A 26,123-nucleotide genomic window follows, 5' to 3' on the forward strand; every position below is an offset into this window, starting at 1 on the left:
CTAGACAGAAAAATACAGTACTGTGTTAGAGCTTATTGCCAGTGTGGAAACACTATCAGCGTACAGCTCTAGACAGAAAAATACAGTACTGTGTTAGAGCTTATTGCCAGTGTGGAAACACTATCAGCGTACAGCTCTAGACAGAAAAATACAGTTTTGTGTTAGAGCTTATTGCCAGTGTGGAAACACTGTTTCCATGACGATCGATACAAAAATAACCAACTATAAAATTTTCATTTCCCTTGAAGTGGCACGGCGGGCCTCTTAGAGGGTAACGCCCTCTCTCAAACCACGGAGATCTGGAGCGTTGAAGGTGAAGGTGAAATATGGAAGAGGTGAGTGGGTTGGCGGCCGTGGCCGTACCTGTTATCTTTAAATCATTACAAATTGAGGCTACCCAATAACATCTTGGTCTCCCTCACTTCTCTTACCCACCATGGTCGAGTCCATTATTCTCCTAGAAACTGTCCTGGCATTCGCCTTAGTGAAGGAAAACGAAAAACCACGGAAAACCATTCACAGGACAGTCGACGGTGGGGACCAGCCCCTCTCCGTCTCCCGAAACAGAGACGTACAGCCGCGATAGAGCCGTGGCCATCCCTCCTATGCACGGTTGGTCGTTCGGAGTGCAGAGCTGTCGGCCCACGGACCAGCCGCGGCCAGTTGAGGGCTGAAACCTATTCTGCATCCGCCGACCACAAGCATCATCATTATCATCATCATCATCAAAAGCTTTCGAAGGAGCGTTGCGCCCTCTCTCTCTGGCAAGAGATGAGAGGGAAGAAGGAGGTGGATAAAGGATGTGAAGAAGTAGGAGAAGGGAGGGGACCGAACACAAAAAGAATATACAGCAAATAGATTAAGCACAATTGCACCGCTAGTACAAGTCAAGCCGAATACGTGCAACCAAAATAAATGTTGTTATAATTATCCTGTTATCAAACATGTGTTAAACTGTTCGGTGAAAAAATGTACAATGAACATGAAGACAATCAGCAACCCATCCACACACAGAAGCAGAGGAGGCTGACGACTCTGATGATTCTCTGTAATGTAGGTATATCCTTAAATGTAATCTTAAACAATAAGTATAGATATTTCACTACTGATAGGAGTAATGTCCATGATCATGACTAAACTAACGTATTATTATTATTATTATTATTATTATTATTATTATTATTATTATTATTATTTAAACGAAGTAACTGTACAAGGAATATTTTGACTGCGAGGGATATTAGAGGGATTTTCCTTACCTGGGACCTGACAACATTGCTACCACCATAGCCTACCTCTATGTGTTGTGATTACTGATTACTGTGATTAGTATTCTATAAGGGCACTTCCCAGAAATAGACGTGTGCTATTTTTACGGTGTATTTTGATTTGACAGTGTACTCTGGGACCAGCTTGGAGGAGCCCAGGAAAATACTGCTGTCTGCTAAGGGGCTTCTGACTTCCAAGCAGGGTGTAGCCTGTTGACGTTAGAGGCCAGCCCATGTTTCAGGCACGTGGGTTATGAAGCCCGGAATGCTTAGCCCATAACAAACCAGGGAACGTTGTATGACTGGCTATGAGTATATTAGTAGAATACTTTAATATGAGAAAGGCCCAGCTCCTTACCCGAATGCTCAGCGTAGTGACCATCTGTTCGGAGAACCTCGGATTCGATTTCCGGTCGCGTCGGGGATTTTAAAACCTCTGACTCGAGGGCAGGGTATTTGTGATAATCTTAACACACACCTCCTTATATATACAATGGATTGGACTACTATCTACCACAGAGACACGTAATAGTGAATGCATTCCTCCACATAGGATCGCCCTCGTGAAGGTCATCCGACCGTAACACTGGGCTCAATCCATATTGGTGCCTACCCCAAATATTTAGGATAAGGTCTGTAAGGAATAATTTTAACGTAAATGATATCCGGCTTCACGGCAGAGTCGTCAGTGTCTCAGCCTTCGGGTCTACGGGCCCCGAGTTCCGTTTCCACCTGGGCCATGGGATTCGTTTATTTCAAATGAATGATTCATTTAGCTCAGGGACTGGGGGTTCACACGACACTACCCTCCCCCCACAATAACATACAAGGAGGGGAGGGGTTCTGTCTTACAAAGGCCGTATCAGACTACATGAAATTATTAGTAACCGGACCGAGTAGTTCAGGAGGTAGTGCTGGCCTTCTGAGCTCAAATTGGCGGGTTCGACCCCAGGACAGTCTGGTGGTATTTGAAAGGGTTCAAATACGTCAACCTAGTGTCGGTAGATTTACTAAGAACTTTTGCCGGACACATTCCGGCACCTCGGCGTCTCCGAAAACCATAAGAGTAGTTAGTCGAACTTAAAACCAGTAACATTATTATTATTATTATTATTATTATTATTATTATTATTATTATTATTATTATTATTATTATTATTATTATTACCCAGCGGAGTGGCCGAGCCAAGTTATGACTTCGGCAGATGAGTGGGTTCGAACACCTCTGTCGGCTGTCCTGGGAATGGTTTCCTGTAGTTTCCTATTTTCATTCCCAGGCAAATGCCAAGGAGGTTCCTATTACATGCCACAGCCGATTCCTTTCACTTCCTTACCCAGTTTCATTCACTATCATTCATTTAATCTTCATTAGCTCCTCAACTGAGGTTGGCGTAAGGAATGGCATCCGGCCGTAAAAATATGTCATAGAATTTCATCTCAGCTCATCCCCGACCCTACCGAGCTCGATAGCTGCAGTCGCTTAAATGCGGCCAGTATCCAGTATTCGGGAGATCGTGGATTCGAACCCCACTGTCGGCAGCCCTGAAGATGGTTTTCCGTGGTTTCCCATTTTCACACCAGGCAAATGCTGGGGCTGTACCTTAATTAAGGCCACGGCCGCTTCCTTCCCACTCCTAGCCCCTTCCTGCCCCATCGTCGCCATAAGACCTATCTGTGTCGGTGCGGCGTAAAGCAAAAAAAAAAAAACATCCCCGACCCCGCATCAGGAAACGGGACTAAAGGGGTAGACATATATTTTATTAATGTGAAAAATAATAATAACATGCAGTAATGTGATGGTAGCAAAATCCGCTCCGCCATCTTTCCAAAAATACCCATACAAAATTCAATGATTAACCTTCTACTGCATGAATTATTTTTCGATGTCGTTTGGTGAAGAACATTTCAAGCTTTAATGTTCAACATACGTTCAGTGTTTTAGATGTACCAGCAATTCTTAACTGGGGCTAATAGCTTTACACTCGTATGTGATGTGGATTGCCATAGTGGAATATATATACGATTTTTCACGATTTTACGCTAAGGTTTTAACATTCAAAGACCGAACCTTACTACCTACTGGCCATGGGTTCGTACTGCGGTACAACTTGCACGACCGTAGGTAGGTAATGTCTTTGAGGTTGAGCCAGAGGTACTCCTGAAGCCCGTGGTAATGTGATGGGGAGGGCCCACGTAAAATAAACGGTGGTTGGTACGCGTGGATGTTCACGGGGTGGAAGGAGTACCTTTGGTTGTAGGGCTGTTTTGTCTTATGTTATGTATCGTATATAAAAAAATAATAAATAAATTAAAAAACAAGGCATCACTGGGATATGTGTTTAATTGACTGTACAGTTGAAGGTGTGCCGTAAAACTACCTCTGTCTACTATATTTATCCATTTATACAGGTGAAATGTTATTTGTTGCCTAACGGCAACAGTATGCAGTAGAGGCTTAACCCTTTCCAGCCCAGTGATGCCATATGGCATAATTACATACATACATACATACATTATCATTATAGACTGTTATGCCTTTCAGCGTTCAGTCTGCAAGCCTCTGAGAATTTACTAAACGTCGCCACAATCCTCGATTTGCAACTAGTGTTGTGGCCTCATTTAGTTCTATACCTCTTATCTTTAAATCGTTAGAAAAAGAGTCTAACCATCGTCGTCTTGGTCTCCCTCTACTTCTCTTACCCTCCATAACAGAGTCCATTATTCTCCTAGATAACCTATCCTCCTCCATTCGCCTCACATGACCCCACCACCGGAGCCGGTTTATGCGTACAGCTTCATCCATCGAGTTCATTCCTAAATTAGCCTTTATCTCCTCATTCCGAGTACCCTCCTGCCATTGTTCCCACCTGTTTGTACTAGCAATCATTCTTGCTACTTTCATGTCTGTTACTTCTAACTTATGAATAAGATATCCTGAGTCCACCCAGCTTTCGCTCCCGTAAAGCAAAGTTGGTCTGAAAACAGACCGATGTAAAGATAGTTTCGTCTGGGAGCTGACTTCCTTCTTACAGAATACTGCTGATCGCAACTGCGAGCTCACTGCATTAGCTTTACTACACCTTGATTCAATCTCACTTACTATATTACCATCCTGGGAGAACACACAACCTAAATACTTGAAATTATCGACCTGTTCTAGCTTTGTATCACCAATCTGACATTCAATTCTCTTGGATTTCTTACCTACTGACATCAATTTAGTCTTCGAGAGGCTAATTTTCATACCATACTCATTGCACCTATTTTCAAGTTCCAAGATGTTAGACTGCAGGCTTTCGGCACAGCCTGCCATTAAGACCAAGTCGTCAGCATAGGCCAGGCTGCTTACTACATTTCCACCTAACTGAATCCCTCCCTGCCATTTTATACCTTTCAGCATATGATCCATGTAAACTACAAACAGCAAAGGTGAAAGATTACAGCCTTGTCTAACTCCTGTAAGTACCCTGAACCAAGAACTCATTCTACCATCAATTCTCACTGAAGCCCAATTGTCAACATAAATGCCTTTGATTGATTTTAATAATCTACCTTTAATTCCATAGTCCCCCAGTACAGCGAACATACTTTCCCTCGGTACCCTGTCATATGCTTTCTCTAGATCTACGAAACATAAACACAACTGCCTATTCTTCTCGTAGCATTTTTCAATTACCTGGCGCATACTGAAAATCTGATCCTGACATCCTCTCTGTGGTCTGAATCCACACTGGTTTTCATCCAACTTCCTCTCAACGACTGATCGCACCCTCCCTTCCAAGATGCCTGTGAATACTTTGCCTGGTATACTAATCAATGAGATACCTCGATAGTTGTTGCAATCCTTCCTGTTCCCTTGCTTATAGATAGGTGCAATTACTGCTTTTGTCCAATCTGAAGGTACCTTACCAACACTCCACGCTAATTTTACTACTCTATGAAGCCATTTCATCCCTGCCTTCCCACTATACTTCACCATTTCAGGTTTAATTTCATCTATTCCCGCTGCCTTATGACAATGGAGTTTATTTACTATCCTTTCCACTTCCTCAAGCATAATTTCACCAACATCATTTTCCTCCTCCCCATGAGCTTGACTGCTTGCAACACCACCATGATGATTTCCTTTTACATTGAGAAGATGTTCAAAATATTCCCTCCACCTCTCCAGTGATTCCCTGGGATCTGTTATGAGTTCACCTGAATTACTCAAAACACTGTTCATTTCCTTTTTCCCTCCCTTCCTAAGATTCTTTATTACTGTCCAGAAAGGTTTCCCTGCTGCTTGACCTAGCCTTTCCAGGTTATTACCAAAATCTTCCCATGACTTCTTTTTGGATTCAACAACTATTTGTTTCGCTCTGTTTCTTTCATCTACGTACAAATCCCTGTCTGCCTCGGCCCTTGTTTGGAGCCATTTCTGATAAGCCTTCTTTTTACGTTTACAGGCTGCTCTCACTTCATCATTCCACCAAGATGTTCGCCTTTTCCCATCTTTACACACAGTTGTTCCTAGGCATTCCCTTGCTGTTTCTACTACAGCATCCCTGTATGCCACCCATTCACTTTCTATATCCTGAACCTGCTTACTGTCTACTGTTCGAAACTTCTCACTAATCATATCCATGTACTTCTGTCTAATTTCTTCATCCTGGAGATTTTCTACCCTTATTCGTTTGCAGACAGATTTCACTTTCTCTACCCTAGGCCTAGAGATACTTAGTTCACTACAGATCAGATAATGGTCTGTATCATCGAAAAATCTCCGAAAAACTCGTACATTCCTAAAAGATTTCCTGAATTCAAAGTCTGTTAAGATATAGTCTATTATGGATCTGGTACCCCTAGCCTCCCATGTGTAGCGGTGAATAGCCTTATGCTTGAAGAATGTATTTGTAACAGCTAAACCCATACTAGCACAGAAGTCCAGCAAACGCTTCCCATTCCCATTAGCTTCCATATCTTCCCCACATTTACCAATCACCCTTTCGTATCCTTCAGTTCTATTCCCAACTCTCGCATTGAAATCGCCCATTAGCACTATTCTATCCTTGCTGTTGACCCTGACCACGATGTCACTCAATGCTTCATAAAACTTGTCAACTTCATCCTCATCTGCACCCTCACATGGTGAATACACGGACACGATTCTTGTCCTAATTCCTCCCACTGACAAATCTACCCACATCATTCGCTCACTTACGTGCCTAACAGAAACTATATTGCGTGCAATGGTATTCCTGATAAAGAGCCCTACCCCAGACTCTGCCCTTCCCTTTCTAACACCCGTCAAGTACACTTTATAATCCCCTATCTCTTCCTCCTTATCTCCCCTTACCCGAATATCACTTAGTCCTAGCACATCCAGATGCATCTTCTTTGCTGACTCAGCAAGTTCTACCTTCTTTCTTCCATAAGCCCCATTAATATTGATAGCTCCCCATCGAATTCCATTTCGTTCGCCAAGTTGTTTCCAAGGAGTCCCTCGCCTGTCAAATGGGAGTGGGACTCCATTACTTCCATAGGTCCGAGGCTTGCTTAAAGTGTTCTGAGCTCGGTAAATTCATGAAGCAGGATGCTGCCCTACTTGCACATAGTCCAAGTGAGGATCTCTCCTCTAACGGGTTATGGACCACCGGTGAATTGTGTAGTCCTGGCCGCCTGAGCACAAGGAGGGCCACAACTCAGAATATTTCCGAGATGCCCACTCCCATTCCATAGCAACTGGTATCCCGACTCTCAGGACCACTTACTAGGCCACTCAGCCGTTGCCCATGGTTCACGAACTAGGACGTGACTACAGTAACCCACAAACATGAACCATGGCATAATTACATTTAACATTTTTTTTCTGTGCTTTGAAAATTATCTTGAATGCCATATGGCATTATTGTAGGATACGTTGTGGTGTTAGGAGTTGGTTGGTAGCACTGGAGCAGTTTAATAGTTGAACATCGCCGAAAATTTATGCATGTTCCATGATCAAGTCAACTTGGAATTGGAGACGGCTTCACACCGTACTGCATTATAACATGTTTTATTGTAAGTACTATTCATTTTCAATTCAAATTATTTTATTCTGAAGAGAAAGAACGTAATATAAATATTCTGTATGTAAGTTCTTGTTATGTTAAGCTTTACAGGTTTTCTGTGTGTGTATGTATGATGCCATACGGCATCAGTGGGCACCAGCCATGTCTGGTTTATGTATTTAATTGACTGTACAGTTGAAGGTGTGTCGTCTACTATATTTATCCATGTATACAGGTGAAATGTTATTTATTGCCTAACGGCAACAGTATGCAGTAGAGGGTTAAGGAAAGAGTTGCCAAAGAAGCCTGTCGTGTTATGTATCAAAGACAGAAAACTCTGGAAATTTCATTTATTCACAATAGTCGAGCCTAAGCTGGTAATTCACAAGCATAATTTTCTCCGAGTGAAGATACAAACATCTACTGTATAGCGCTATTAAAAATCAGATAAAAAATTAGATGTATGGCTTTTCAGGCGTTTTGCTCTATTAACCAGCATTTCGTCTTAGGTCTGACACTAGACTCTTCAGAGTGGGATGTGTCAGACCCTACCCACTGATGCTGGGGTGTATGCAGGTGAACGGCCACTCCGCTGGGTAATAATAATAATAATAATAATAATAATAATAATAATAATAATAATAATAATAATAATAATAATGTTACTGGTTTTAAGTTCGACTAACTACTCTTATGGTTTTCGGAGACGCCGAGGTGCCGGAATGTGTCCGGCAAAAGTTCTTAGTAAATCTACCGACACTAGGTTGACTTATTTGAACCCTTTCAAATACCACCAGACTGTCCTGGAATCGAACCCGCCATTTGAGCTCAGAAGGCCAGCACTACCTCCTGAACTACTCGGTCCGGTTACTAATAATTGCCAATCCCACCTAGATAAGCCCTCTCCGTTTTCATACCATCTCTGTCTTAAAGCTCCGCGAGGAGGCCGGTCCAAATTCAACGTTGCCAATTGGCATACCGTAGTCGTTGTGGCCGGGTTATATACCAGTGTCTGCTTTACGTGTGTTTTTGAAATCGGCTAAATATTTATGGTGCTATTGTATTCGTGTTAAGAAGTGTTACTAATAGACTAAGTGCATCGTTATCAAGACTGGCATTTTAGTGCAGTGCAAATTTTACATAGTATAATATTCATAAAATGTAATTCCAGATTTCTCTCGAAAATTGGTAATGCAATTTTTCCCGTTCTAACATTAAGTCAGCAAAATTGGAAAATCACCGAGCTCGATAGATGCAGTCGCTTAAGTGCGGCCAGTATCCAGTAATCGGGAGATAGTGGGTTCGAACCCCACTGTCGGCAGCCCTGAAGATGGTTTTCCGTGGTTTCCCATTTTCACACCAGGCAAATGCTGGGGCTATACCTTAATTAAGGCCACGGCCGATTCCTTCCTATTCCTAGCCCATTCCTATCCCATCGTCGTCATAAGACATATCTCTGTCGGTGCGACGTAAAGCAAAATAGCAAAAAAAAAAAAAAAAAAAATGGAAAATGACTTGAAAAGTTAACATTTGAATTGAAGTACAACAGGTGTTACCAGCAGCCTTCGAAATTATTATATTGTTTATTATGTTTGGTTTCTTAAAATAATTATTATGCATCCTTCTTCTCCTTTGCTTCCTTCTCATTAAGATGGACGGGCTTTGATTTTTGGAATTCTGGACAAAGCATGTGAGATCACGACCTGTGGTTAGAATACCTAAGATTTAGTTTTTGCTTTGGATTTCATTAAAAAGTGGTCCCATAACTAATGATCGCAAGTTTAAAGGCACTCCAAACAACAAGGAGAAAGATGTACTTTTACCTATCACAAGTCACATTTCAATTATAGCTAGTATCCTAAATTGTGCCGACGCTTATGACAGGGTCCGAACGATTTCATCTTTATGTATACAAAAAATTCTTAGGTAATTCTCCCATCCTCACCCGGATTTGAAAACAGAATATTGAACGGGCAAGTCAAAGTGCTATACTGCTGCTGAAATGTACATAAAACGAAATCACTCGTCCGGAGATAGACTGATAAAAGCCTGTGAGGGAAGGGAATTATGAGTATGTCTTACGATATTTATTCTTTCTTTGCCATTTGCTTTACGTTGCACCGACACTTATGGCGACGATGGGACAGGATAGGCCTAGGAATGGGAAGGAAGCGGCCGTGGCCTTAATTAAGGTACAGCCCCAGCATTTGCCTGGTGTGAAAATAGGAAACCACGGAAAACCATCTTCAGGGCTGCCGACAGTGGGATTCAAACCCACTATCTCCCGGATGCGAGCTCACAGCACCGTGCCCTTAACAGCACGGCCACCTCGCCCGGTTTACAATATTTGAGTTGATCAAATTATTGCTGAGCCATCTTGGAATAACAGCATCGATATTTAATGTTATTCTAACGCTTTCATGATCCCCGTACATGGATATTATTTTCCGCAGCGCCTAGCACGGAGCGAGAGGCTTTCATTGTAGATGTAGTAACACCAGGCGGATCATGTGGCAACACAGCGCTTCCCCTCCTCTGCTCGGCGCCACGTGCTGCGAGCTGTCAGAACACGCACATTATTTTAATACGACTAGCGCAGAATAGCCAAGAAGTGAGTCAGTTGTTCAGCAATTTTGCTACGTAATTCTGTATTACAAGCACTGGCTGCACTATTTATATAAAAATATTTTACCTATATACAGTAAAGCTTGTCTTAAACGGACCCTCTATTTTTTTATTTGCTAATGGCTTTACGTCGCACCGACACAGATAGGTCTTATGGCGATGATGGGATAGGAACGGCCTAGGAGTTGGAAGGAAGCGGCCGTGGCCTTAATTAATGTACAGCCCCAGCATTTGCCTGGTGTGAAAATGGGAAACCACGGAAAACCATCTTCAGGGCTGCCGACAGTGGGATTCGAACCCACTATCTCCCGGATGCAAGCTCACAGCCGCACGCCTCTAACCGCACGGCCAACTCGCCCGATGGACCCTCTATTAAGCGGAAATTTGCCTCTGAGGGAAAATTACATCAGTCCCTTGATTTGGGTGTAAAATGTGATTGATCTGCATTTATGGCAGTCGCCCAGGTGGCAGATTCCCTATCTGTTGTTTTCCTAGCCTTTTCCTAAATGATTTCAAAGAAATTGGAAATTTATTGAACGTCTCCCTTGGTAAGTTATTCCAATCCCTAACTCCCCTTCCTATAAATGAATATTAGCCCCAGTTTGTCCTCTTGAATTCCAACTTTATCTTCATATTGTGATCTTTCCTACTTTTATAAACACCACTCAAACATTCGTCTACTAATGTCATTCCACGCCATCTCTCCGCTGACAGCTCGGAACATACCACTTAGTCGAGCAGCTCTTCTTCTTTCTCTCAATTCTTCCCAGCCCAAACTTTTCAACATTTTTGTAACGCTACTCTTTTGTCGAAAATCACTCAGAACAAATCGAACAGCTTTTCTATCTGTGTTGGTGCGACGTAAACCAACTAGCAAAAAAAAAAAAAAAACCAACATTCTTGACGGTCTGATATGCAAAGTCGTGCATTGAATATGACACCACAGTATACTTGGGGACAAAACATGACGGCCTCAGTTCCTGGAAACGAGCTGGAAGCCAGCAGTCAATCACGCCCTGCACCCTGCTGAGTTCTGTGTGATCCTTATTTGGTGTGAGGAGGTTGTGAAACCACTTTCTTTCACACTGTCTTCAGCACCATATCTTCGTGTCGAATGCAGTAGACGATTCGGCAACTCCGGCTCCAGTAGACGTGGTAAATCCTACAAACCGCTAATAGACACCGGCCTGCCGCTGGAGAATAGTTGTGTGAGGCGACGTCGTCACGTACGGTTCCCATGTATACATTCCTTCTTGCCCAGTCTGTTTGTTTTGGGGATTAACTGCTGGGCATTTCCTTCGACCGAATGGACCATCCGGACAGGCCACTTTCCGTACGGTACTCTACAAATAGCTATCACCTCTGGAATTCACAACATGTTGTCCAGTAGTTCTCACTGCGGGAAAGAGGAATAAGAGGAGAAACGACTGAGTGCAGATCGAAGACACAAATACTGTATCAAGATGTCCAAAGTTTAATGGAGCTACAGGAATTCGTGCTACGAAGGAATTATTGGTATATGCTCGTAATTTCTGAGGCTGAAGTTTTAGCGGAAAGTCAGGCAGTCAAGAATATATAATAGGCCTGCTATACGGGTAAAAAGAAATATCAATTTTATATAATCTGATAATATTTCGCGTGTATTCAAGTACCTAGTGTGAATAAAAGGAGAATGTACACTCCCTTCACTCACTTAAAAGAATGAAAGATTTACTTCCTTTGAAGGTCAGAAAGCTGTTGTTCTGACCGTTGTGACGTCGCGTACGGCAGACTAAGTGGCGACCTCTCTAATAGACTTCGGCGAGCTCAGAATTCTTGTGCCCGCTTTATAATAAACATTCCAAAATTTCATTATATAACTCCTACACTCCTTGAGCTAAAATAGCTTAAACTAAACCAGCGTCGTAGCTACTACACTTTGCTTCTACCCCACAAAATTAATACATATGCAGATTCCCTCTTATCTAACAGATTCTTTCCAGTTGCTCTCAACCACGCATAACACTCCGACCAGAGCTGCAGCAGCTAAACTAATCTTCAAAATACAAAATCATAAACCAAACCTCTTTAATAATTATATTGTTAGTACAATTCGAACATGGAAATGACCAGGACCTCAGGGACATCATACCTGAATTATTGTTGACAGCGGTACTTGGACAGATTGTTGAGTGGAAATACATGAAATTGTATTTTCCTGGTATTTCATTCCACGTTTTACTAAGTTCCGTGTTACATTTGTTTTTATTGACACACTAGGACAACTTTATTTATTCTGGATTATTTTATATAAGATTTATTTCATTTAATGTGCTTTATAACTATGTACAGTTTAGTATTATATTGTATGTAATACAGCATGAGTATTATACTGTTAACCTGTACCGTAGGCCTATCTACAATTCATGGCTTGTGTTACGGCTTGAAAATAAAGGATTAATAATAATGATGTCTAACCCTTTGGAACCGATATAATAATAAATCCATATCCCGAAATGCAAAATTAAGGCATTACAACACTGTAATCAAGCCTGAAACACTAATCATTGGTGGAAGATCACTGATTAAAGATGTAGAAAAGCAAGAAAACAAATCCTAAAGAAAAATTTTGGACCAGTCTTTACAGGGGGGATCTGGATGATAAGGAAAATCTCTCATGACCTGCACCAACACTCAGAGAAGATCTCCGACACATTTCGGAAAAGACGTTGACATTTTACGGACATATTCTCAGAATATGTAATCAGAGAATGACCAAAAGAATTCTGAACCCTGCGCTATCAATTCAAGTAAAGAACAACGGGCTGCTCGAAGTTGGAAAAGACCTAAGTTCAGAACATTGCCGACAAACACCGCTTTACACACCATCCAAGCGCTACCACCAACAAAACCTGATTAGAAGATCGCAAGAGAAGCTACAGCGAGAAGATGATGAGATTTTAGGAGAAGAAAAAAGGCAACACAGCAAAGCAAAGTCACCTCCGTACAGGCCATGAAGGCCCTTGGAGGAGTGGAAGGTAAAGGCTTCCACCATTGTTAACCTCGGCACGTGATGGGGTAGAGTGGTTAGCTCTACGCCCGGCCGCCTTTGCCCCCAGGAATTAACCTGGCACTCATTTTTGGTGTAGGCTGAGTGAACCTCAGGGCCATATGCACCTCCGGAAGTGGAAATCTCGTTTCTTAAATGTTTACGACTTCCTGACGGGGATTCGAACCCACGTCCTTCCGGCCGAACCGAGCACGCCTTTACCGCCTCGGCCAGGCAGCCCCTGAAACAAGGCAACATCAACTAAATAAGTTCAATCGCGCTCCTTATTCGGACATAACAAGGAAAGAAATAATAATAATATTAATAATAATAATAATAATAATAATAATAATAATAATAATAATAATAATAATAATGTATCCGCCTGCAGTTGCCACTGGATGGATTGAGTAGCTCAGTGGTTGCTTTCGACGGTCCCAAGCCCAGATAAAGGAGGAGGGTTGGCCGTAAAATAACAGCCAAGAAACATCCTGAGGCAACCTTAGTTGTATCCCTAAGACCGACTTCGATCGATCTCCCCACTATCTTGAACTTGTTAGCATGATGGAAATATCAGTTGACAAAACAATTATCCCAGGCCCTAGTACAAATACTAGTTTATCTCGGTCATCGGATTCTGGGGGACCAAGAACATCATGCGGGAATGAATCGGAGCTTCCCAAATCTCTTCCACCGAAGGGAAAACACTTCATAGCTACTTTAAACATCAATACATTACTTAAAACTATAAACATTATAAAATATCAAAGCCATCTTATTAACAGTGCTGATAATAAGTTACTTAAAACTGGCAAATTAAAACAACTAACAAATATATTGGGCAAATTTGACATTCAAATTCTTGCAATACAAGAAACTCGACATGCAAACGAAAATCACATGGAATCGGGAAACTATAGAATTTATAAAGGGAAGCTAGCAATATCCTTCCCCAAAACTCCATTGCATTCGGCACAGTCTTTGCAGTCAAGAAAAGCCTTACCAATTGCGTATTCAATTTCACGTCTACTTTTGAAAGAATCCCACTCCTTTCGATCAAATCGGGAAACAAAGCGTACACATTAATCAGTGCCCATGCTCCCACAAATAATCACAACTGGAAAGATCCACGTAATGTAGATGACTTCTGGGAACTGCTGGAGAAAGTTTCAAATAAAATACCAAAACATCATGTTAAAATACTGTTGGCAGATTTCAACGAACAAATTGGTAAAGAAAAGAAATTTAGGAGCAAAGCAGGATTATATCCAGCACATGACAGAACAAACAGAAATGAAGAAGGATTAACAGGCTTCTGCAAAATCTTCAATTTAAAACTAATGCCAACACACTTCTTGGCCCTACCCAGAAACAAAATGACCTGCAGATCCGCCAATCAATATCTAGGCGAATTTCAAATTGATCATGTACTGTAGACATCACCAGGCAAAACCAAAAAGTAGTCATGAATGTTAAAATCAAAAAAGGAACCATAGATTCAGATCACTACTTGTCCTTAGTAAAAGTGAAGTTTCGCCTAACATGTCCAAAATGAGAAAAATGACAACGCCAAAAATTGACCCAGAATTTTTCAAATTAAATTCCGATATTTTTCTTGCAAATTTACTATCAAATGTCCCCTCAGACTGGAACAGTCTAAAAAATATAGTATGCAAGGCATCCCAGAAAACTGACACACCCCCTAGAAAACGAAAACATAGATGGTGGAATGGCAAATGTGACCAAGCAGTAGAACTAAGAATTTGAACATGGCAAATATGGAACTCTCATAAATCTGAAATCGAATGGCAATAATTCCTTAAAGTACAGAAGGAAACATCAAAAATTATTAGAGCAGAAAAACGAAAACAAGACAAAACCCGTCTGAAGGAAACAGACAAAGACTTCCAGAAAAACAACTCTACAACAAGAATTTTGAAGAACTCCAAAATTACCAAGCGCCCAGTCTTTGCTTCAAACGTCCAGTCGTATCATTAGAAACAAGTAACAAAGAAAACTGCAAACTTCTTGCAGACTGCTTTAAAAGTCTATTAAATTGCGAAAGAGCTCGATAGCTGCAGTAGCTTAAGTGCGGCCAGTATCCAGTATTCGGCAGATAGTAGGTTCGAACCCCACTGTCGGCAGCCCTGAAAATGGTTTTCCATGGTTTCCCATTTTCACACCAGGCAAATGCTGGAGCTGTACCTTGATCAACGCCACGGCCGCTTCTTTCCCACTCCTAGCCCTTTCCTGTCCCATCGTTGCCATAAGACCTACCTGTGTCGGTGCGACGTAAAGCAACTAGCGAAAAATTGTGACAGTCCACAAAACCAATTACCCTTTGAGAAACCTACACCAAATCCAGACTCAAAACCTCCCACTCTATAAAAATTCAAGCAAATAATTCAAGAATTGAAAGATAATACAGCACCAGAAGATGGCATAAAAGCTGAAATGCTGAAAACAGGTGGTGAGAAAATGGCTTACGCAATTCAAGAAATCATACAGAGCATTTGGATACTGGGAAGATATCAGAAGACTGGAAATGTGCACTACTAATTCACCCGCTGCACAAGATATTCCGATATTTTCCTTGCAAATTTACCATCAAATGTCCCCTCAGACTGGAATAATCTAAAAAATGTAGTATGCAAGGTATCCAGAAAACTGATATAAACCGTTTACATATCAGAGTTTCTGATTCATAAAGGAAAACTGATATAAACAATTACAGAGGGATTTCCTTACTATCAGTCGTCTACAGAATTTTTCTCTAAAGCGTTATTGAATAGATTAGAAAAACAAATCGACCACTTTATTGGATAATATCAGGCAGGGTTTCGAAAAGGAAGACCATGCCCAGAACAAATCTCAAACCTAAAAACTATTTTGCAAATACGTAAAACAAAACAAAAAATAATTACCTTTATTGACTTCAAAAAAGCTTATGATTCAATAGACCGACAGACTCTATTCAACATGCTTGACGAATTTCAAGTCAACAGAAAAACAAGGGAATTAATCAAGCAAACTCTAACAGGCACAACAGCGAGAGTTAAATTTTTAGGAGAAACTTCAGAGCCATTCGAAATTACAAACGGGGTCAGACAAGGCGATGGATTATCACCACTACTATTCAATCTAGTTCTGGAAAAAGTGGTTCAAGAGTGGAAAAAATGAAAGTAAAGGGATCAATAATAGTAGACTTCTCAAAAGCAAAGTTCACCTAGATTGCCTCGCCTTTGCAACGACAAACAAGAAGCACTCCAGTCCATAGAACAACTTCATGAAATAGCGGCAAAAACAGGTTTGCAAATTTCATACGGAACGTACAAAATACGGATCTCTAATCACTAGATATGAGAAAATCTCACAAGTAGATAAATTCAAATACCTAGGCTGAAAATATACAATCAAACGGGATAAATCAGCAAGCGAACAAAGAAATAATTACAAAATTACAAAAAGCATACAAAATTGTCTCTAGCAGATTCAACAAAGTGTCTATATCCCAAAACGCAAAATTACGACACTATAACATAGTTGTCAAACCAGACGTCCTTTATGCATCAGAAACTCTGATCATTCGTAGCAGATCACAAATAAAAACATCGTACAACAAGAGAGGAAAATTATCAGGAAAATTTTAGGACCTAAATGCGAAAATGGTATTTGGATGAAAAGGCAATCACAGGAAATATATCAAGTAACAAAAACAATACAGATACCATTATAGTAAGAAGATTAAAGTTCTATGGTCACCTGATCAGGATGGATAACAATAGGCTAACAAAGAAAATACTAAATCTCGCAGTATCTCTAAAAATTCACAACTGGCTTGCAGGAAATTGGTATAGATGAAGAGAGCTTGCAAGACAGAAAAAAAATCAGAGATCTCATAAACAAACACAAGTTTGCTGATCAACCTAAAAGACAAGTTACAGGATGGACGGAAGAACGTTAAAAGAAGCACAGCGAAAGGATGAAGAGATTTTGGGAAGACAAGAAGAAACGTTGTGCTAAATAAGTTCACACGTGCTCCTTAGTTGGGCATAACGAATCAAATAATAATAATAATAATAATAATAATAATAATAATAATAATAATAATAATAATAATAATAATAATAATGTATGTCTACCCCTTAGTCCCGTTTTTTGGATATAATAATGATCATTTCTAGTAGGCCTACACCTTCATTAAACGGAAACCTGGCTTTAGGAATAAAAATTGACCTGGTCACTAGCGATTCCGTTTAAGACAGTAGCAATACTGTGAAGGTCAAAATAAGAATTGTATCGCAAAAAAAAGCTGTGCAAAATATGATTTTCAGTCTTTTATCAAGAATTTACAAGTGTCTCCGGAAATATTGCTTGTATCTAAAACGTGTATATAACAAACACCCTAAAAATCTAAATTCCAATTTTAATATTTAATACACTTTTTACCATGCGAGCTACAATAGAGATATTCACGAATATACATAGTATTTCGAAGTCCATCAACAGCAAAAGCCGCAGACTTGGAAATTTTGCTCGGTCTTCATGGTAACAAACTGACGACGGTAATGGTGATGGTTGTCGTGGTTGATTTTATGGATACGCTGCAGAACCGTGTAGCCGAAACCAAAATGAGAAGAAAAATGTCAAGAAGAGACCACTCCAAGGAAGAGGAACCTTCGCCGAGCATAAAGCAATCAGAATTAGATGGACTACAATGTCCCGAGTTAAGCCCCTAAGAACCTATCAACTTCGACGAGCAGAAAGAAATCAAAATTTTTAAACCCGTCAGTGTCGGACTGAGTAGCTCAGACGGTAGTGCACTGGCCCTTCTGAGCTCAACTTGGCAGGTTCGATCCTGGCTCAGTCGGTGGTATCTGAAGGTGCTTAAGTGCCTCGTGTCGGTAGATTTACTGGCACGTAAAGGAACTCCTGCGAGACAAATTTCCGGGAAGAAATCAGACTGTAATGCCCCATGTCAAGCCCCTAAAACTTATCCTAACATTTCACTAACTATTGTTGTTAGACCGAGCAAGTGGCTGCGCGGTCTGCTCTCGCTTCAACTTGCATTCGAGAGTTAAGGGTTGGAACCCTACCGTCGGCAGCACTGAAGATGATTTTCCGTACTTTCCCATTTTCACATCAGGCAAATGGTGGGGCTTTACCTTACTTAAGGCCACGGAGGTTTCCTTCCTAGTCCTAGCCCTTTCCTATCTCACTGTCGCCATAAGACTTTCCGCAACATGGCATTACGCATTACTGTTTCAATTACAAACCCGGCAATGACGGATAATTCTGAGCATATACACTACATCACAGAAATACTACATACCAATCAGAAGATGACAAAGTTTTATCTTTGCTAGTGGCTTTACGTCGCACCGACACCGATACCGTAGGTCTTATGGCGACGATGGGATAGGAAAGGGCTAGGAGTTGGAAGGAAGCGGCCGTGGCCTCAAAGGTACAGCCCCAGCCAGCATTTGCCTGGTGTGAAAATGGGAAACCACGGAAAACCCTCTTCAGGTCTGCCGACAGTGGGATTCGAACCCACTATCTCCCGGATGCAAGCTCACAGCTGCGCGCCCCTATCCGCACGACCAACTCGCCCAGTAGATGACAAAGTTGCCCGCCAGAAGATTAGGAAGTAAGCGTGGAAATGTGAGTATCCTACTTTACTAAATATTATTATTGATGAACATTGTTTCACTGTTCCTCAACTTTATGGGTCCCCGCTTGTTTGAAAGTTCACTAGCAGCCACTGGTGACCTGCCAATAACTGGAAAATGCGAACGGTATCACGCATTGGCGGACACACAATTTCGTCACGGAAGGAGGGAGGACGTCATTTTTTAAAGTGAGGGTATTCAAATATAGTTAACCGGTATTTTAATTATATTTCCTACTCCTGCAATTAATTTTATTCTGCTCGCAGATGTTACTTTGAGTGTAAAGTAAACTCATGTCCTCGATCCGAGGTAGTGCAGCTCTTTTTAATGCACACCCCCAATGGAAGTGAGCTGCATGTACCATTTTTAACCACATATCTGCCATTCTTAAATTTCTGACAATAGCGAGAATCGATCCCGGGCTCCCGAGGGCGGCAGCTAATATTGCTAATCGTTACGCTGCAGGGGCGGAAAACTTTGTACATAAGAAACTCAATACTCTTTATTATATACGGTTTCATGTATCAATTTGAAAAATAAAATTGGTGGTGGTGCGAGGTGTTAAACCCGGTAAAATTCTCCCTTGCGTATGCCATGGTGCCGTGGCTTCATCTCATGTATGGAAGAAGGGTGAACCGCTCCCAGTGGGAAAGAAAAGTGCACGTTGACTGTCAGCCACCACCGCTACGAGAATGTAAGCCAGGGCTGAAACGCTGATGCTTCTGCTCGCTGGCTGGAGCAGGTTGTAGCTGGACGCTCTGCAGGCTTTCTCATTCGAGTAGAAATTCATAACGAATATTGAAACGAGAAATGATAATCAGTTGGGAGCACAAAATTTATTATTTGGAAAACGACTCATCTCAATTTTTAATAAAATAAGGGACAAGTGAAGTAGTCTTTTACTTCATTTAAATCGCTTGAGACTCGCTTGGTTAATAACACAATCAGATATCAATCATACATACCAGACTGACCAGGATGTCTTCAAACGTGCGATGCTGTTGTCTTTAATTTTACAGGCATTGTTGCATTTCTTTTTACACGCACATACGCATATGCACACTCACTTACGGCAGACAGAAAGTCCATTGCAAATCTCATCTTAAAAACAAGTGGAGAAATCTGGCATTTAAAACGTCAAATTTTCGCACATCAAAACAACAGATCTGTCACTAAAACCAACCGTTTTTTTTAATATTTAGAATTGTTTATTGCAGAGGAAATAATGAATGAGCCACTCCATACGAAGTTAATTCAAAGGGGTACTCTCTTATATGTTAGCGTTCACCCTTAAGATGTCCTTGACCCCTGTCACAATGGTCCCAGTGAAGAAAATATACGTTGGCAAAGAAGTTCTTTGTTCGAAAAATTTTTAACGCACAACAATAAGAAATGTCTACATGTAATGATATGAGACGGTTTTCAATTCTCAAACACGACTTCGTTTTAGCACAAATGAAACTGTTGAGAAGTACAGTAACTTACCTGTGTGCGCCAAGTCGATGATAGGAATTTCTGCGCGCGAGAGTAACGTCTCCATGGCGTTCAAGCACTAGACTGGACTGACTCTGGAGTGGAGTGAGTGAACAGCTGTTGGCGTGCAGAGCAGAGCGCGGGACTCCAGGCGACCACTGCTGCCAACATTGACGACTACCACGAGGCGGAAGTATGATCCTTGCTGCCAAACTCAAGAAGAGGGTTCTATGACCTGCGCCACATAGTCTAAATTGTATCCATATCCTACCTTTCAGCCAGTCATGTTCTTTTCGTTATTACTAACCTACTCCACCAACTAAACAAGTTTAACATTCAACGCGTTATCAGCATGGCGTAAAAACCGCCAGATATGATAACAATTCAGTGGGAGACAATGCACATGGTCGTTTTCAGTTTTCACGGCCATTCCTTGATATGCTTGTATATGTTATCCTTTTATAGCCTTTTGTGTACGTACACGTGGCTATTGATTACGTGGGAACAGAAACATCAGTAACAATATTCACTGCATCTGCCAAGTTTGATCCACTCCTGGTGAAGAAAATCTATTAAAAATTATATCCACCTCCTCAACAGTAATTTACCACTACATTCCCACATTCATTTTTTTTGCTATTTCCTTTACGTCGCACCGACACAGACAGGTCTTATGGCGACGATGGGATAGGAAAGGCCTAGGAAGTGGAAGGAAGCGGAAGTGGCCTTAATTAAGGTACAGTCCCGGCATTTGCCTGGTGTGAAAATGGGAAACCACGGAAAACCATCTTCAGGGCTGCCGACAGTGGGGCTCGAACCCACTATCTCCCGATTACTGGATACTGGCCGCACTTAAGCGACTGCAGCTATCGAGCTCGGTTTCAATTAATTACCACTATAGTATATAATTCAGAAATAAACGATATCAATTATAATAGAGCTATCGACATCGAGCATGATATAAACATAACAGCTGAGTGGCATGGTGGTGGTGGTGGTGGTGATTGATGTTTTAAGAAGTACAACTAGTAATATTTCTTGCAATATTTTCTCTCCATGGAATTGTCAGTTGTACTCTTGTTGTTGTTGTAAGTCATAGTGTAAAATTGTGAAATACTTAAGATAGGCCTACGTGTGAATTTGTATAAGACGGTGCTGTAATGTTAAGCTGGTAGTGAACTCAACTTAAAGTATTGTAAGCCGCAGTGTTAAACACTGAAAATACTTAAGTTGTGTGTGATGTTGTTTTTTGTGTTATTGTTGTTGTTGGATAATTATGTTTAAAATTGACTTTATTATCACATTGCCACCGGATATTTCGCAATTGCGATGTCTTCGTTAATAATACCGTAGTAATAATAATAACTGGGCAACTACCTTCCATTAACAATTAATCAGAGGGAAGAAACGAAAGAGATTCGACATTTCGAAAAATGAAGATATCGGCAAAAGAAAGACAAAGGCCGTGTAGGGCATAAACGAGGATCCTGACTCAAGTAAGTTGAAGCAATGCCAGACTCAGATAGGTGAACCATGGTCTCACCGACCTACGCTCCCAAGTTGAGAGCCATGGTCCCCATTCAGTTGCCTCTTACGACAGGCCGGAGATACCGTGGATGTCATTTTAGTACCCCTTCCCTCGGGGGAATCCAGTGACATCGTCAATCATTTCTCACCAAGGCGGTCAGTCTTGACATGCATTGTATCCCTGAAGTTCGGATTCTACGTAAAACTGTAGATCGTGGCTCGTGGTTATGATCATGATATCAACAATCCTTGATCGGCTTTGCTTGACATCCTCCTTCCAGGTCCCTATTCACTTAGGCATGACGAGCCAGTTCCTTGACATTGTACTTGTTGACAACATTCCTTGTTGCAGCGTTAATATAGGGTATAACAAAGTTAGGGGAATTTCTTTTTACAGTCTGAGAGAATATGCAGAGAAGATAAATACCTTACACCGCCATGGCTCTGAAAATGCTTAGATTTTGAGTTATCCGACATTCAAGTTGATCATAATGTATTACTTTACAGTTGATTTCTGACATTATAAGTTCGAACCCAACTGTTGGCAGCCCTGAAGGTGGTTTTCCGTGGTTTCCCATTTTCACACCAGGCAAATGCTGGGACTGTACCTTAATTACGGCCACGGCCACTTTCTTTCACTCATAGCCCTTTTCTATACCATCGTCGCCATATGACCTATCTGTGTCGGTGCGACGTAAAACCACTAGCAAATGATTGTACATACCTACATTCGGCCCCTCCTCATGCATTTGAGCACGACAGTATTGGAGACGTGGTCAGTCCACTAGATCCGTAACATCCTTCGGAACACCCACATCTCGAAGGCATTTATACTTATAATTGTGTTATGTTATTCAGAGTCCATGTTTCAGCGCCATACAGAAGCACTGAATATACATAACATCTGACGACTTTGTGACGTGTCTCCAAGCTGTGGCTTCTGTCACACAGTGGATTCCTCAGTTTCAGAAAGCTAGTACTGTTCTACAAGGATCTCTAAATCCGAGTCTAAGTCCTCAGTAATCCAGCCACACTTACAAATCGAATGTTTTCGGCGTTGCAAGGATGGTACAAGGGCTAAGATTGGAAAGTTAGCAGCCGAGGCCTTATCTATTGGTGGGGATCCGTCCATCGGATGGAGATGCGGACTCCTTGATGTTATTCGAGAGCAGGAGGCAGAGTCGGGAAGTAATTGAATAAAAGTAATCGAATTACTTGTAACGATTACTTTTTCAGTAATTTTTACTTGTAGTCGTTACTTTTCACAAAATCTAATTTTTATTCGTAATTTACTTCTTGAAATAACATTGTAATCGTTACATTTTAGTAATCGATATATTCTAGTAATCGATATAAATCGCATTGAGTGTTTGGCAACTTGGCATTCGCAAGGCGTCACGCCACGGGTATAATTCCATGGATGCAACGCGCACTAATTCATTTACTCGCAGCTTGTTGTGATTTATGGTTGCGATGTAGATAATCACGTACTATGTGGTCAACAATAGAACCAGAATAAACATGTGATGGCGAAGGGATTAAGGAATTTCCATTCCCCTATTTGAATATATATTTTCAATTACTTGGTCCTGACAATAATGAAAACACGGATGTGAAATTCAAACTTTGCTTGGGAGTGATTATTTTGAAAATTTGTTAATGTTTTAGTGACGATAGCCGCTTAAAGTCTCTACTCCAAAAGAAGAAAAAATGAAATAATGTATATTTTTCAAAATCATAATTTCAGCCATCTGAAAAAAGTCATTGATTTCCTAAAGAGTCGTGTTCTGTGAAGTAATTGCAATCATAATTTTACTGTATTTAGTATTTATTCATTGAACATAACAGGCGATTAGCCCCGATACATGTTTACAAAGCCCCTTCCATACACGAACAACTAACAACAAACATAATTTTACTGATTACTTGTCGAAAAATTAATTAGTTATTGTAACCGAGTAAAATATTTCTCTCCGCCTCAGTGGTGTAGTGGTTAGTGCGATTAGCTGCCACCCCCGGATACCCGGGTTCAATTCCAGGCTCTGCCACGAAATTTGAAAAGTGGTACGTGGGTTGGAACGGGGTCCACTCAGCCTCAGCTGGTCAACTGAGTGGAGGGCGGTTCAGCTTTCACAGATAGCCTAGGCGTTACTGAAGAGGCATAACGGCGATATGACTCTTCTATCACACATTCTGTTACGTGACACTACTTCCACAAATTTTCGGATGGTCCCCAGTCATTAATATATTTATGTAAATAAATAAATAAATAAATAAATAAATAAATAAATAAATAAATAAGTCCGCCTCTGTGGTGTAGTGGTTGATGTGATCATCTGCCACCATTGGAGGGCCGGTTCGATTCTCGGCTCTGCCACGAAATTTCAAAAGTGGTGCGAGTACTAGAACGGAGCCCACTCAGCCTCGAGAGGTCAGCTGAGTTGAGAGGGTTCGATTCCCACCTTAGCCATACTCGAAGTGGTTTTCCGTGGTTTCCCACTTCTCCTCCAGGCAAATGCCGGAATGGTACCTAATTTAAGGCCGCGGCCACTTCCCTTCTCTTCCTTGTCTATCCCTTCCAATCTTTCCATCCCCCTAAAATTCCCCTGTTCAGCATATCAGGTGAGGCCGCCTGGGCGAGGTAGTGGTTCTCCTTCCCAGCTGTATCCCCCGACCTAAAGTCTCACTCTCCAGGACACTGCCCTTGAGGCGGTAGTGGAAGGATCCCTCGCTGAGTCCGACGGAAAAACCAACCCTGATGGGTAAACGGATTAAGAAAGAAGAAAGAAAGAAATATGGATAAATAAATTAATTACTTTATTCATTCATTAATATTGACACACTGGCAACTCGCGGATCACATTCAGACAGAAAATCAATTCACATAAGTTCACATCCAAGAACCCAACAGCCAGGAACTTGAAACTTTTCTTGGACACAAGAGGGAAGACAAGCTCATAGTGAAAGGATGAAGTAGTTTTGGGAAGATAAGAACAAGAAATCTAGTGCTAAATAATGATTCTACGTGCTCCTTACAGGGCAAAACGCATTATATAACTTGCTAACTAACTAAATAAGTACATTTTCTAAATGAAACTTGAAGACTCATGATAGCAATTTCTCATCTTCTTAGAGCCATATTATAGAAACCTGAATAGAACGTGGAGTTTCCAAATGAACAGGCAAGGACAAAGTCGTCAGCCGCTCATTTCCTGTTGTCAGACGTGGGAGTGATTTTACAGTTTTCATCGTCGAGAAACAGCTCTCTGTATTTGATGTGATTGTGACTAAGGCTCACAGAAGACAATGGATGTGTGTAAGGAGATGAAATTTCAAGCAACCATGAGACTTTTAATTTTGAGGCATGATAGCTGAGTGAATCCGATGCTAAATTCTCACCATGGCGACCGTGATTCAAATCCCGGTAAGTGGATATGTTTTTTTGGATATAATTATCCACGTCCACATAAAAGTGGAGGTACAGTGGCTATAATGACGAGTTCAACAGTCTATTTAAAACACTGAAGTTTCTTGCTTTAGACCTTTAATAACCATTTCGTATCGCCAGTGGCTCAGATGACAAAACTCTGCTTTGTGAGCCTGAAGTAGGGCTCGATCTGGGCTCAGTCTATGGGGTTCGATTGTGTTCCAATACCCCAGTTTCATGTTGACAGACTTATCGGCATGTAAAATAACTCCTGAGGGACAACATTACCAGCATCTCGAAAATTTTATAGTGGTTAATGAAATGTGCAGGTGCACTCTTTCACAAAGATGGAATCTCAACCCTCCCTGGAGAAAAACTGAACAAGTGTCAAGAATGTGGTAATACGTTTTCGCGAAGTTGATCTCGTAATAATAATAATAATAATAATAATAATAATAATAATAATAATAATAATAATAATGTTATTTGCTTTACGTCCCACTAACTACTCTTTTACGGTTTTTGGAGACTCCGAGGTGCCGGAATTTGGTCCCACACGAGTTCTTTTACGTGCCAGTAAATCTACCGACACGAGGCTGACGTATTTGAGCACCTTCAAATACCACCGGACTGAGCCAGGATCGAACCTGCCAAGTTGGGGTCAGAAGGCCAGCGCCTTAACCGTCTGAGCCACTCAGCCCGGCAAGTAGATCTCGAAAGACACCATTGCATCCACTCGGAGATGAGACTATACAACATGCAGTAAAACGTTTTCACGAAACAAGCTAGGAAATATCCAATATAATAATGCTCTCTCACGACCTGCTCACCTGATGAGTTAACTGAGCACTGGCACTGCATTGCAAAAGGCCGTAGCCCTTAGGGAATTTACAAGGCTTATTTATTATTATTATTAGTAGTAGTAGTAGTATTTAATAATTTCCTGTGGCTATTTGTAGACTGCTGCAGGCCTTGCAAGGCAGATCCTCCAACAAGTGTGAGTAGTTTCTGCCATGTATAGGAAACTGCTTGTTATTGTGGTGGAGGATTGTGTTATATATGGTATATGGGTTG

The 26,123-nt window shown here is 41.2% G+C and overlaps 1 protein-coding gene across 1 annotated transcript in view; it reads right to left on the bottom strand.

Annotated features, from left to right (window-relative positions):
- LOC136857206 (uncharacterized) overlaps positions 1-20,368 on the bottom strand; it is a 312,308-nt gene extending 291,940 nt beyond the window's left edge. Inside the window, exon 1 of the mRNA XM_067135668.2 lies at positions 20,108-20,368. Within this exon, the coding sequence (XP_066991769.2) occupies positions 20,108-20,162 (55 nt within the window). The 5' untranslated portion in view covers positions 20,163-20,368. The remainder of the gene's footprint in view (positions 1-20,107) is intronic.
- Between the last annotated feature and the right edge of the window lie 5,755 nt (positions 20,369-26,123).

The sequence above is a fragment of the Anabrus simplex genome, chromosome 1 (genome assembly GCF_040414725.1).
Source record: "Anabrus simplex isolate iqAnaSimp1 chromosome 1, ASM4041472v1, whole genome shotgun sequence".
Taxonomy (NCBI): Eukaryota; Metazoa; Arthropoda; class Insecta; order Orthoptera; family Tettigoniidae; genus Anabrus; species Anabrus simplex.